At 44.0% G+C, this 14235-nt stretch overlaps 1 protein-coding gene across 2 annotated transcripts; it reads right to left on the bottom strand.

Moving 5' to 3' along the window:
* Window positions 1-1023: 1023 nt before the first annotated feature.
* On the bottom strand, window positions 1024-14026 carry ALAS1 (5'-aminolevulinate synthase 1). 2 transcript variants are annotated; one of them, XM_037797663.1, is made up of 11 exons: window positions 13891-14026; window positions 12665-12884; window positions 10588-10815; window positions 9680-9829; window positions 9075-9297; window positions 6761-6945; window positions 6077-6256; window positions 5554-5718; window positions 3479-3747; window positions 2631-2793; window positions 1024-1330 (listed from the first exon to the last, which is right to left on the bottom strand). In XM_037797663.1, the coding sequence occupies exons 2-11, from the start codon at window positions 12861-12863 to the stop codon at window positions 1170-1172; spliced, it is 1923 nt and encodes a 640-aa protein (XP_037653591.1). In that variant the 5' UTR covers window positions 12864-12884; window positions 13891-14026; the 3' UTR covers window positions 1024-1169. The 2 variants fall into 2 exon arrangements, with proteins under 2 accessions (XP_037653591.1, XP_037653584.1); XM_037797656.1 differs by having other exon boundaries at window positions 12665-12895; window positions 13891-14015.
* Window positions 14027-14235: the final 209 nt, after the last annotated feature.

Raw genomic sequence — 14235 nt, 5'->3', positions numbered from 1 at the left:
TTTCTGTGGTTTAAGTTGCTTGTTTGATGCCAAAGCCAGAGATGGCAGTCAGGAGTACAGATGGAACTGAAAACCTAGGACTGAGAGAGATCACCTTGGGGCAAGTGTTGAGTTCTGCTAGAGATGAGTCTGGCAGAGCCCTCAGCATTCCCAGGAGGACCTAGCCAAACAGACCAGCTCATAAAGTAGGAGAAAAATAATCAGGAGAGGTCAGTGGCACAGAAGCTTAGAGGAGACAGCTTTAAAAAGGTGGCCAAGGACAATCACATCAGAGATCCACTAAGAGGAAGACAGAATCAGCCACTGGATTTGGCAAGACAGAGGTTGCTGGTGACAATGAAGAGTGGCCCCTGTAGGGAACAGGGATGAAAGAGCGCAAGAGGGCTGAGTGGAGAAGGGACAGAACAGGTAAATGGGGCAGCAGCTAGTAAGGGGGCTTAGACTGAGGGAGGGCTTTCCTTATTTTTTAAAATGAGTGGTGGCAAAGGCTGTTGCAGCAGGTCAGTGGGAATGAGCCAGCAGATGGGGAGGAATGGAAGACAGAAAAGGGATGGTTGCAGCAATGTGTGAGAAGGGATGAAACCCAGAATACAAGTGGAGGGAGTTAAGGTTAAGGAGCCCAAACGCCTCCACTTTCACTAGAGGGGATGAGATTATAGGCCAGGGCAGTAGCTCAGGCAGCAGCTGAGAAGTGAAAGAAGGGAGGGAAACAGCCATAGCAGGATTCCCAGGCAGTGTCCACTGCCTACTTGAGATGAAAGGGGAGCAATTTAAAGCGCAAGTGGCTATCACACTGATGTTGCTTCCTTCAGAACTGTTCAGGTACTTGGTTGCATAAGGCATTACAGAGGTAGCCAGCTGGGTTCAAGCAGAATGGAGGGTTCTGCCACTCTAGCAGGGTCTGAAGCAACTACTAGAGAACCAGTATATTTTTATACATTTATACATCCACACACTATAGACTATCGTCAAAAGGATGAAAAAAAAGTAATTTTTGATTCAGTAGGCAATAGCAGAAGGACCCATCATTTAAACAAGCATTTATTTCAGAACTGTTTTTATTACTATAGATTAAAATTAAATATAATTTAAGTTACATACAAAGACAATTCTGGAGGCTATCTGGGTATGATACAGTCTGGTATTATAAGGAGTAATCAAGGTCACACTCAGGCCTGAGCAGATACCAACTTGCTCATGCCTGAGAAGTAGGATTTCTCTCTTTCACTCATCATTTCAAAATGCAGTGGCCTTCTGCAGAAGTTGCACTCGGCCGAAGAATGCGGTTTCAGCTCCAGTCCCACTTGCTTCCATGTGGCCAGGAGATTCTCTGTTAGGAGAAACAGTTTTTTAAAAATAAAGGGAGTAGATACCCAAGATATTTAAAAAAGAATGTGAATGTTCACACCAGTATTATTTCACAACAGCCAAAATGTCAGTCTATCAACTGATGAACAGATAAGTAGAACATCGTACAAAAATACAATGGAGAAATTATTTGGCAAGAAGAAAGAATGAAGTACTGATTCATGATGCAACATGGATGAACTTGAAAATATTATCCTAAGAGAAAGAAGCCAGGCACAAAAGGCCACATATTGTATGATTCCATTGACATGAAACATCCAGAATAGGCAAATCCATAGAGAGAGTAGGTTAGTGGCTGCCAGGGGCTGGGGAGAAGAGAGAAGTGCAGAGAGACTGCTAATGGGTATGGGTATGGGGTTTCTTTATTGGATGATGAAATGTTCTGAAATTAGATAGTGGTGATGGTTGCACAACTTGGTGAATATACCAAAAACCATACACTGCACACATTAAAAGGGTGCAGTGCATGTTATAGTATGTGAATTATATCTCAAGAAGGCTGTCACTAAATAGATAAATAAACACATAAATAGATAGATATATAGATAAATAAATACAGAAACAAAACCCAACTCAGGCTGCATTTTATAGGTCTTTGGGGAAGAAGTTATTCTGACATTGCCACACTGCAACTTAAACCTAGCATTCCTAACAGAACAGTCCCAGAGCCGATAAGCAGAACCTGTCCTGGGAAGTCTCAGGAAGGCAATGCACCTGCAAGACAGAGGCAACCTGTGGCTAAAAGCCCCTTCTCAGTCTCTGTTTTCAGGAAGATCACAGAGCAGGACGGAGGTGGGTCGGGTTGTGCAGAACCTGAGAAGTGTCAATTGTTGAGCAATTACTCTTATCAGAGGAGGTTAGATGAGCGGTTAGTTCAGGTACCACACAATGTCTGGGGCAGCAGAGAGAACTGCAGAGGGGAAATGTAAGCTGGGCCCCTCTTCTCCATCCCCCCACCGCTCCCCAGTCTTTACTGTGTGTCCAAAGTCATCCATCCGAGGGGGCAGTGGAAATACTGGGTGAATTCGCAAGCTCTTTCACAGCTTCCAAAATAATTCCTGCACCATCTTAAAGTGACTCAAACAACTAAACATCTTTTTGAGTTCTGTACCATCCGAGAACCTGTGTATTTTTCCCAATCTTAACTACTTGGAAAAAGAAGAATCCAACCCGAGTACCTCTAAAGGATTTCAATTGTAAGCACTGCAAAGATAGCTTAGTGCACTCCCCAGTGAGGCCCTGGCAGCTCCCCAGGTACTCACCAAGGAAGTAAGCCATCATCTGTGGCGTATGATGAGGGGTGGGGGCAATACGTAGGAGCTCTGCCCCCCGCGGCACCGTGGGGTAGTTGATTGCTTGAACATAGATATTATATCTGCTCATTAGTTTGTCACAGACTTCTGTGTTTCTAGCAGCATCTGCAACCTAAGTATGATGAAAACAGGCTAGGTCAGAATGGGACGGGCTCTGCTCTTAAAGAACACTGTGCCCACAAGGCTCAGGCTTGAGAGCCAGACCGTAATAGCACTATGCAAGCTTGGGGGAGAGGGAGGGTGCTGCCCAAACACCTGAAATTTAAAGGATCTGGGAATTATTCAGTAAATTCCATACAGATCTCCTGCCTGGGCCTTACATAAGGAAAGCAGGTGGTTCTGAAACCCCAGTTCACACCAACAAGCTGGGCCTCATATCCATGGATGTGTATACCCTGGAGATGAAGGCAACTTGAGTTGTACATAGCCAGTTCAACCCTGACACCAACACGGCTACTGTCTGCAGCAGGAAGGGCAAGACCTATTCAGAAGTTAATAGAACAGAAAGCCACACTTCAAAGCTGGCCAAGTTCAGGCTTCGGGAGCTTTCCAGATGCAAACTCTGTTTATCTTGTTAAGGTCAGTGCTCTGGAAAGGAGACCTCTGCTTCAGCCTGCTGGGTTCAAAGGCTTCCTGTTCATTGTGAAATCAGCCAAAGGTGGAAACATGGCAGAGGGCCACTGACTATAGCTCCCTGCCCTGGCAGTCACCCTGCCCAAGCCCAGCCTCCCAAAAAAGCTGCACCTCGTGTATGGATGCACAGCCCCCAGCAAGTCCAATCACAGACAGGCCATTACCCGGACCGGGATGATGTGACTGGGGCAGTGGACGACTGGCAGGCCAGCATCCATTAGCATCTGCCTCATGAGCTTGACGTTGCGCTGATGCTGGCGGCGAAGCACCTGCCCCTCGGCACTCTTCAAGATCCGCACAGACTCCAGGGCTCCAGCCAGCAGCATGGGCGGCAGGGAAGTGGTGAAAATGAAGCCCGCAGCGTAGGACCGGACGGTGTCAATCAGAGAACTCGTGCTGGCGATGTACCCCCCAACACAGCCAAAGGCCTTGCCTGGGAAGAAACAGCCCCATTTATAACAGCAACAGCCTCAAGTGTCCACAGCAAAGCGTTGCAGAGCCTCAAAGCATTTACTTCTCTCCTTATCTTTTTAATGTCCCCTGGGACTGAGAGAATTAAAAGGGATGTCCTCTCTTTTTAAAAGGGAAAAAGCTGAGGAAGGTTATGGAAGGGTCTTGCCAAAGTCACATGGCCAAGCTGGCATGTGACCCAGATCACAATTCAGGCCTCCAGACCAGGCCTGGCACTCCAGCGATGGGTCCCAGCCTCAAGGGACCAAGTATCAAGCTGCTGCCTCTCTTCCCACCATTTTATTCTCAGGTGCCTTTCCCACCCAGGCCTGCAGCTCCGCGAGGTCCATTTCCCACGTTCTACACCCTATGTGCTCTTTGAAACATGATATGAGTTGTGGTGTTTGCACCATCCTCTCACTGTAAACATAACCCTTGAGGCCGGAATGTATCCCAGCTAAGAGGTTAACTGTTTTGGTGAGACTGGTATTATTTCTTATTTAAGTAAACAGTAATCGCAAGACTCTAACAATTGGTATTTGCTAGATAAATATGAAACTCAGAACCTGTTAAGACTGATTTACAGCCAACCTCGTTTTTCAATTCTCTTACATCCCTTTGTAGAATCTGTATCTCAAATTTCAGGATTAAGGAGTCCAGAAGGGTTCTCACAGATCTTAACATTATGTTCTGTAATTAACATTCCTCCTTGAACCCTTGCAAGGCTGGGTTGGTACAAGTTCCCAGTGGAAAATTTCTCTCTCCAGCCTTTTCTGTTTCAGAATGGCTGTACCTTCAAAGAGCCTACGTCAATAGAGCTCTTTAAAGAAAAGAGCTGCAGGAATTAGGAGAGCATGAACAGGTGCTTTCCTCCTGGTAGAACTCCGCCCTGAGAACACCCAGGCTCCCCCTCTGAGAACACCCCGGTTCTCACATTCTGTGACAGTGCTGAAGAATGCTCTTTTTAGCCTATGCCTCCTTTACCAAGTGCAGGCTGCAATTTGGCATTTTAATCAACTTACTAACTTTTGAAGGTTTTAAAAACCTTCCTTGTACAATTTTTTTTTCCCACCTCTTTAGGGTCCACAAAGGCAAAGGGAATGTCTATCATAACTGTCTGCACATAACTTGCTTCTCTTCCCCACCCAAATTCTGAGGTAGGTTCTACTGTTATCTCTATTATATTGAAAAGGTCATACCAGCTTTGAGTTATGGAGCCAGGATTTCAACCCAGGCAGCATGGCTCCAGAGTCTGGCTCCCAACTGCCAGGAGATGCTGCCCCTCTACTAGGAGGAGTAGAGGAAATACAAAGTAGCCAGTGTGAACTGGATAGTTCCCAAATGGTAGGCCCAGAGCCCAGCTCTCACAAGGCCTGAACCAACAGGACCTAACAACCATCCTAAGATAAAAAGTACTGAAGTACTAGAATTCACTTTTTTATCTTTGAAATAGGGGGCAATCTGGGGCACAGAGAGTAAAGGCTCTTGCCCATGGCATGTAGCTAGAGCATGACTGTGTTTGGAATGCGCTCAGATGGCAATAAATGCTCTCTTTTCTGTGTTAGGCTGTGAGATGTACTCCGATTCTGGAAGCCATGCCTCCATGATTCAAGGGATTCTGCTAAACTATGTTGCCACTCAAAATTCACCTAAAATAAAAAGTAGCCCAGGGTTTATATGCTATCACACTATCTCCTTACCTGATCCCAGTAAGACTAGTTAGTCCTTGGCCTTGTTAAGATAACGTGATTCTAACACAGACGATAGAAAGCACAGAGAGTATACCTACCGAGTGTCCCAGAAATGATGTCCATTTTGGGCATGACTCCATCCCGATCACCAATCCCTCCTCCTCGAGCCCCATACAGCCCCACTGCGTGGACTTCATCCACAAAAGTGATTGCTCCAAACTCATGAGCAACGTCACACAGCTCTTCCAATGGGCACACCGCCCCTAAGGAAAGACCAGAAACTGCTCTGAAGAGCTTATCATTTTACAAACTTGTTTCAGTTAGAGTCAGACAGAACAAAATAACTTGCATTTTAAGGTACCATTTTTAATATTGGGAAGGAAATGACCTTTACACAATGTCTAGGTTTACCGTAGGGTCTTGGAGCCTAATGAAAGCTAGAAGAGAAAATCTATATTCACCCAATTCTATATGATGTCTGTCAATTTCAAAATCCTGACAGTGTGAAAATAAAATAAAATGCAAACACAAAACAAAACACCATGCATTTAAACAGTTCAGGCTTAGTTTTTCACTTAAGGTTTCAGATTAGCCTCTATTTAAAAGCACTAAGAGACTTACCATCCATTGAATGGACAGTTTCAAATGCAACAATCTTGGGGACGGAAGGGTCGGATCTTTGCAGCAGTTCTCTGAGATGGCTGACATCATTGTGGCGGAAGATGTACTTTGGCACTCGGCTATTTCGAATCCCTTGGATCATGGAGGCATGGTTCCCAGAATCAGAGTAAATTTCACAGCCTAAAATGACAAAAATACCAAAGACAAATCATTTCCTAGACAGTCAGAGACAACAGACTTTGCCCTGAAAATGCAGCTTTTACCCAGCGTGGAAAAAACACTGGCAAAATAACTAACTAATGCTTCTCCTCTAAGAAAGCCCATTGGTGTAGAATAACCCCAGGATAAGCAATTAATCTGCCTTTACATTTGGCTGCCTGATTCCAAACTCAATCAAGAGAACTAAAAACGAGTAAGTGATTTCTCCAAACGATCGTCTTAGAATCAGGAACATAAAAGCATATTCGAGGCAATTCCTTAAGGACAAGATCTTTCAAGTCATCCTTCACTGGTATCATGTTCCACTGGAACTTATAATGTGCAGTTAAGCTCTTTTTGATCAATCCGAGAGCAAATGCACACAGATACAACCATTACCGTCAACTGAGTGTTTCTTGTAAGTTGTCTTTGTTGTCAATGTTCCTGTTATCACTAAGAAACCCAAAAAACTCTGGACTTCCTTACCTGGCATCATCTTAGCCAGAGTGAAGAGGGTTGAGTCATTGGCCACAAAGCACGAGGAAAACAAGAGCGCTGCATCTTTCCCGTGGAGGTCAGCCAGCTCCTGCTCCAGGTCCACATGGAATTTACTAGTTCCAGAAATATTTCTAGTACCACCTGCCCCAGCACCATGTTGTTTCAAAGTATCCCTGTAAAAGTGAAACAAAACAAACATCAGACAGAAAATAAATCTTTTGGTTCTAAACACTATGTGAATTGTTCCTCTTTCCAGGAAACTGAAACTTATGTTGATCCAACAACTCTCTGTGAAACCCAGGGTCATCTTCAGATTGGGGGGTGGGGTGGGGGAGAAGAATAAATTAACTCTAGGGATAATCAAGAACAATAACTGTTCATTTGACAGTCACTACATTCTGAGTATTACCTGAATTAATTTACTAAGGCTTATTTTCTCTGAGAAACACCATTCTCTCCAATACCATGACATCTTAAAAAAAAAAAAAAAAGCAATCTCTAGATCACACCTTGGATAATGGTTATTTAAACCCTCAACCCTCCGCTCTCCAAACCAGTGATGCAATGTTAGGACACCTCTTATCATTAAACCTTGGATAAGGGTCTCCTTAGCAAGCCTCCTTGGAGTTCAGCAAGCACCTCTCTCAAACATCCCTAGCAATACTCCTGAAGGATATGAATGATGGGATCTACCACCTTTTTTTTTTTTAAAGTCTCTTATAAACTGTATATATATTTTAAATCTTATTTTTTTATTGTAGAATTTAACATATATACATAGAAGTGATAATTTTCCAAGTGCAAATTTAACAAGTAGTCAAGAGAGCAAATTTCAAAAAATGTTACGGGCTATGGTTCCATGGTTTCAGTTATTTTCTTATTATGAAATACAACATATATGCAAAAAGGTCCTATCTTTCAAAGTATGATTTAACAGGTAGTTATACAGGAAATTTCCAAAAATGTTATGAGTTACAGCACTATAGTTTTGGTTATTTCCTCGTTGTGAAATATAACATATATACATAGAGGTGATAATTTTTCAAATTACAATTTAACGAGTAGCTACAGAACAAATTTCAAAGGATGCTATGGGTTACAGTTCCACTATTTCAATTCTTTCCTTCTAGCTATTCTAATACCCTAGCAACTAACAAAAAGAAAATTAGAGATTCAGTATTCATAATCCTTTGTTAAATTCCATCTTGTCTGTTGCTACCCCTTCCTCTAGTTTAATCACTCTTCTGAACTTCAGGGATGTCTAGGCAGTGACCACCCTAACTTGTTCATGTTGAAAAGAAACAAAGACTTTATGAGAAAAGGGGACACATCTGGCTGATGTTCTTGAAGAGGCTACTGCCTCTGGGTTTTGGGACTTAGCTGGCGTAAGAGTTCTCTGAAGGATTTAAGTTTCTGAAGAATAAACTTAGTGAGTGAAACTTCATTATAGTCTCAGATAGGGATCCGGGTATTCTTCAGGGTTGACTTGGGCTTATCATACTGTGGTCGTGTGGCATATCTAGGTGAGGCTTGCATAGGAGTAACCTCCAGGACAGCCTCTTGACTCTATTTGAATTCTCTTAGCCACTGAAACCTTGTTTTGTTGCCTTTCTTTTCCCCCTTTTGGTCAAGAAGGCATTCTCAACCCCCTGATGCCAGGGTCATCTGCCATCCTTTTTAACATGTCTTTTTGAGGTAGCAGTTCCTCCAGATTTGTATTTCTCCACCTACAGCCATAACCAAGGATGTCTCTGTGCAAGGCTGCCTGACATTACAGGTGTACTCACTTAAGGAGTGGTGGGCTATTAATTGATATGTGTAGTCAGTGAGCCCATAAACTTCAACCCTCTACACACCAAAGGGCTCCACTAACTACTTGCACATTAGTTTCATTAAAAGTAATCTGTATGGTATTTTTAAAGGCTAGGAACAATATTTTGCTAAAATCCATTAAGAACAAAGAATATTATATTTGAAACTTCCCGGTATGCTATTTTGTCATAATTTGAAACTTAGGTTTAATTTAAATTGCATTCTCAAAGATGAACAAGACCTAAAATGGTAAATAACAGATCCTGCAATGGAGGCAATGTCACCTGCAATTTATGTGAAAGCTCCCAGTGAAAGGGCAACTTCATTTTTAAAAATTAAATTTTCATCCACTCTCTCTTACCTAAGCAGCCATGGGCTTGCACACACTTTCAGCTGCCACATAATCCCCCCATAAAAGATTCAATCCCTATAAAATCCTGATGTCTTGCCAAATAATGCCAGTGGTGTCAGACAGCCCAGGGCTACTTACATGACGGCCCCACACACCCGTGGGTGGCGACTCATTCCTAGGTAGTCGTTGCTACACCAGACTGACACCTGCTTTTTGGTGACGAGGGAGTCCGAGTAGTCATCCGCCATGGGGAAGATGTGTGCCCTCCGGTTCACAGTTTTAAAAACTCGGTAAGTGTGGTCATTTTTTTTCTCATCAATTTTCTTCTCAAAGAAACGATCATACTGAAAAGTGGCAACAGCTGAAAACCAAATGAAAGACAATACAGCCTGATAGTTAAGGAGCACATTTAGGCTTCAGCAAAAAACAGGGTTCATAGCCCAGCCCAGTCACTGAGTAGCAGGGAGATGCTGGGCAAGTCCTCTATGTCCTCACCTTGAGAGGGGTAACTTAAACTATGCAGGACAAGTGTTTAGCACTGTGTCTGACGTGTGGATCTTAGGTATCAAAAGAGAAAGGCCACACGGAGGATTTGTCATCATTATGACTGAGAGCACCTCCTCACATCAACCAAGGGATGCGGCTTTCAATCCTTAACCCGTCATGCAATTTTATGTTTTAATCTGATGAATGTTTAAGTCACAAACTCTCTCCTGTATCAGGCAAATAACAATGAGACTTACATTTTGGCAAGTTATCTTGAAGAAGATGGGATACTCTCTCTGGTCTTTGCTTTCGCATGATATCCTGAAAATTCTTCAGCAAACCGCTCGGCTCCCTAGCCTCGGTCTTCACAGTAATCACACTGGGGTTGACTGGGGTTTGGGCAACTTCTACAACACAAATAACAAGAGGCAAATGGGACCAACATTCTATTGTGAATTCACAATACTTTCCAAACACTGCTACTTCCTGCCTCGTTCACGAAACCAAAGTTAGTTGTAGCTGAGCGTATAAAGCTTCTCCTCTATTTTTGTTATTGTAATGGCCCATGTTTGGTGCTGTTTTGTTTTCAGAGCTCCACTCAGCTTTAATGAACATTAAAGTACAAAGCTTTCTAGATGGTCAGCATGCCTTCTCTACCCCACTCCACTCCTGCAACCCTGATCTCAATTTTCTTCACAGAAAATATAATTTTGGCCATATGCATAATTTCTGCTGATGAGGCTTTCTGGGAGCCTTGGGTGCTCTGTGGAACACAGCCACAACTGGAATTAAGGGTGCCATTCAATGACCATCAGTAAGACACACAACTTGGGGTCCAAAGGTCAGCACTTAGTGTAGTAACATCATTGTTTTTTAAACCTTTTATTCCACTAGAAGGTGGGAAAGAAACACAGAGCAGATGATAACAAATCTCATGGTTACTGTAAAAGCTGGTCACCTCCTACACACTCACCAGAAAAGAAAGTCCCACATTTTGCAATACAGTCCTTTGACTGTCTGTCTTGATGATCTCCCTCCTTGGCCTTAAAAGAGGAAGGTGTTTACACAAAAACTGCCTAATAATAGCTAATGCACAAATTGGAGGGTTCGAAAGAGCCAAAAGGATTCTTCATTCTTCCTAATGGTTCAATTCTCATCTGTTTACCTTTCCGCACGGCATGCATTTCCTGCACGTCCTCCTGAAGCTCTAGACTGGCTTTGCGGAAGACACTGCTGCTCCTCTGGCTCATCTGGGCTGCCAGGAAAGGGCATTTGCTCGCAGTACCCTGGCTTGTGGCAGAGGACGGATGTCCAGATGGAAGCTGTGTCCCATCTGGAATCTGCTGGGACCTATCAGGGGCCTGCTGGGCCTCAGCCTTGGCAGTTTTGTCTTCTGCGTGGGGGAAACAGAAAAAGGAGGCATCAGTTCTGGTTGCACAGCACACAAAAAAAACACTTGTTTCTCTTATCGCTTCAAAGATAAATGTTACACTTACTCCACCCCACAATCCACACAGGTTCATTTTCATTTGATCCTGTTAAATAGAACGATTTCCTCATCTGCCTCAATGAAAACAATGTTCTTGGGAAGAGTTAACTGGCACATTCTAGCTACCTCTCAAAGGCACAGTATTTCTCACTTATAAATCCAAAAAGTAGCATCATTTTCTGGTTTTAGACAACTCACAGTTCTTGAACTGAAAAATTCCAGTAAATTCTATCCCAAGTACACAGCATATTTCATGAGAAATACGAGAGGACACTCTAAGGCAAATGGTAATATTCATACAAATTTTTCTCTGCTAATATTTTCTAAAGAGATTCTTGACAAAGAAGCCTGCTGTTGCTTAACAGATAAACTATTGGTTTTCTGAAACTACAACAGAAGCCTTTAGGTTGTTGTCTAATGGACAACAACTAATCAAATTATTAGGATGCTAAGAAAAAAAAACATGGGGATAATCATATTTACACACCTCATCTACTTTTTCATCTAATGCATCAAAGAAGTCCACTGACTTAACAAAGTCAGCTGGTAATTATGCCTCTAGTCACAATGACTTCTTTCTCCCCTTGAGCAAATTAGTTCACTTTCTTTCTAGAAAAGTCTTTCTTCATCAATTCTGGAATACTCCTGTGAGTCCAAGGCTAGCCTTTCCTACAATCTGGGCAGGGTGTCTCAGTATAGTTTTCATTACACTTTTCTATAAAGGAAAGCCAAAAAAAAAAAATTACTTTGAAGTTCACCTTCCCCACATTATAAATGTAATACGTATTATGGAAAATCTAGGGAAAAAAAAGCCTCATCATTTCAAACATAATCAAAACAAACATTGTGGTATACTGCCTTTTTAAAAAAAAAGTGCAGATTTTAAAGATAGTTTTTACTTATACTGTATACACTTATTCTACCCTTTTCATTATAAGGACTTGCTTAAGCTAGTAAATAGAGTTTATGAATATCATTTGTGTTGGTTGCATAGCAGTCCTTCAAGAGGACAAGCCACCTCTTACTCAACTTCTCCTCCACTACTAGGGACAGAATGGCAAAACAGGATTTTGATCGTTCAGTAAAAAGACAAAACTAACTCTTGAACGATGGTAGAAAAGAAAATCAACTCTACAAATATTGCCTTTCTACTTAAAGGAAAAAAAAAACATTCTGTTCTCACCAGTCCACACCCAGAGTATACACCTAAGAGAAGCCTGTAAAGTAAGATATTCTTGAGGATTAAGTGAAATCTGAAAAGCCTCAATCCTTTCCTGGTACAGCCAGACTGATCTCTTTAATTTAAAAAAAAAAAACAAAAACAAAACAAAAAAAAAACTTTATATACAAAACAAAGATAGATGTGATTTAAAATTAAAAAGTCTCTACTTTAAAAGCCAAAGACCACATATTTGATGAAGAAAAGGCTGGAGTAAAACATTCCAATTTAATATTTATGTGAGTGAGGCACTGATGAAACACTGAAACTCCAAGACACTGACAGACGATCCAGAAATTTGTTAACCTAGAAAGCCGGGCACTGCTCCACCTTTCAAGATGGGAAAGATAAAAGTGATTACCTTGTGGTGTTAGGATGACAATTACAGGAAATAATCCATGCAAAGTGCTGAGCCTGGACAGTCTAACTCCTCTGCTAGTGTGCACCTCATCACCAGCATGGACTGGAAATTCTCCTAGTCTAGCAGGGAGTGAAACCACCATTACCCCCAACTTCATCGCCAATGACACTTACTCTCGTTGGCTGGAGGAGTTTCTTCGACCTGCTGGCAGCATACTGCTGAAGTGGACAAGGCCCGAGAGGCTGGCTTAGCCCCAATTTCCATCATCTTGGGGCAGTTTTGGGCATAGAACAACAGAGATTTGCCTGCCTTCTGCAGAAAGGCCTGGGGCACGCGGGATAAAAATGGGCAGCGGCGAACAACAGTCTCCATGTCCGAGAGGTACACTGACTCCTGGAGGAAGACTGATGATGAGTGACATCAACACTTGTTAATAATCAGGCAAATTCCACTGCTTAACCAAGGTCACCGGGGGTCAGGTGTCACCTGCAGTTCATACCCAGGTGCCCTGGGACACTAAGAAGTCTTGCTCAAGACTGCCTAAGGATAGCACTAATGTGGGACTTACCTGAGGACTGGTGACCACAGTCTACCCAGGCCACTCACTTCTCCTGCATTCTCCAGCTCTATAAAAAAGCACCTTCACTACAACTTTAACAACTTAAGTAAATATGGACAATTAATAACCAAGGGGGTAAGGGGAGGGTGAGGGATAAGTCAAGAACAGGTTTGGGAAGAGAGAAGCTCCTCGAGGGAGATGCAGATAAGATCCCTTGGCACATACCAAGGTGGAGAAGTGAGGCTGGAGAAGAAGCCATTGTTGACCATCCAGGCAGGGAGGGCTTGCCTGAGGCAAGAGGGTATGGACTCTTAAGGGTCTGGACCCTCTCCTGGTCCTCACACCTGCAATCCGGAGGAAGTCACCTAGGCCCACCCTAGGGCTGTGAGGCAAGGATTTTTCCGAGCTCATTTCCCCACAGCCTGATGAACAGGGAATCGAGAAAGGAGGGAGCACAAAAGAAGGGCAGGGGTTGGGGAAGACGCACAGACAGGGCTAATTGGGGAGGGGCAGGGACAGTAAATCCAGGGTTTTGGGTCTGGCGGATGGAAGTGGTCTTAGGGGGCTGTGGGTCAGAGTTTCCCAGGGGTCGAGGGCTTGGAAATGACGGCAGGGAGGTAAGAAAGGAATTCTAAAGAGGCCGGTTAAACGGGAATGTCGGAGGGGGCCGAATGGTGGAACCGAGGCGGCCGAATAGGAAGGAGGCCTGGGGGATGAACGCTGACCCCAAGGCGGCGCGTGGGGGGATGGGGTCCCAGTGGCCGGGGAATCGGAGCCCGGGCCGGCAGGACACTCGGAAGCTCCCCCGGCCGACCCCGCACCCAGAGTCCGGGCCTTTACCTGCACGGGTAACTGCGGAGGCGGCGGAGGGGACGCAAGACAAACCTTTGCCCTTGTCAGCTGGAAGCCTCAGGCCGGAGCGCCGTCGCCCTAATATAGAGCGGGAATGACTGCTGCGCATGCGCCATAGGCGCAGTCTCTGCGCAGGCGCTCCGCGTAGATTTTTCGGGACTCTGGAGGCGGGTCCCCGAGGCCCTGGCTACGTGGGCTCGGCGGGGGCCGATGGAATAGGGGCTTTCCACGCTCGCCTGCTCGTATGGAGAGGAGCAAGACTGTGGGGGAGCGAATCTTCCCTGGGCTTCACTTTGTACCCCCTTACCGCACGCCACCGACTCATCTGTGCTT

The sequence above is a fragment of the Choloepus didactylus genome, chromosome 1 (genome assembly GCF_015220235.1).
Source record: "Choloepus didactylus isolate mChoDid1 chromosome 1, mChoDid1.pri, whole genome shotgun sequence".
Classification (NCBI taxonomy): Eukaryota; Metazoa; Chordata; class Mammalia; order Pilosa; family Megalonychidae; genus Choloepus; species Choloepus didactylus.
The sequence above is the reverse complement of the archived record's forward strand: the minus strand, read 5'-3'. Positions and strand labels throughout refer to the sequence as shown.

Coding starts and splice junctions, on each gene's coding strand:
- ALAS1 (XM_037797656.1), bottom strand. CDS start 14,011: ATGCGCAGCAGTCATTCCCGCTCTATATTAGGGCGACGGCGCTCCGGC. Junction 3,748..5,553: donor CATCATTTCTGGGACACTCG/GTAGGTATACTC, acceptor GTTTCTTCCCAG/GCAAGGCCTTTGGCTGTGTT. Junction 2,794..3,478: donor GTCACATCATCCCGGTCCGG/GTAATGGCCTGT, acceptor CATCATACTTAG/GTTGCAGATGCTGCTAGAAA.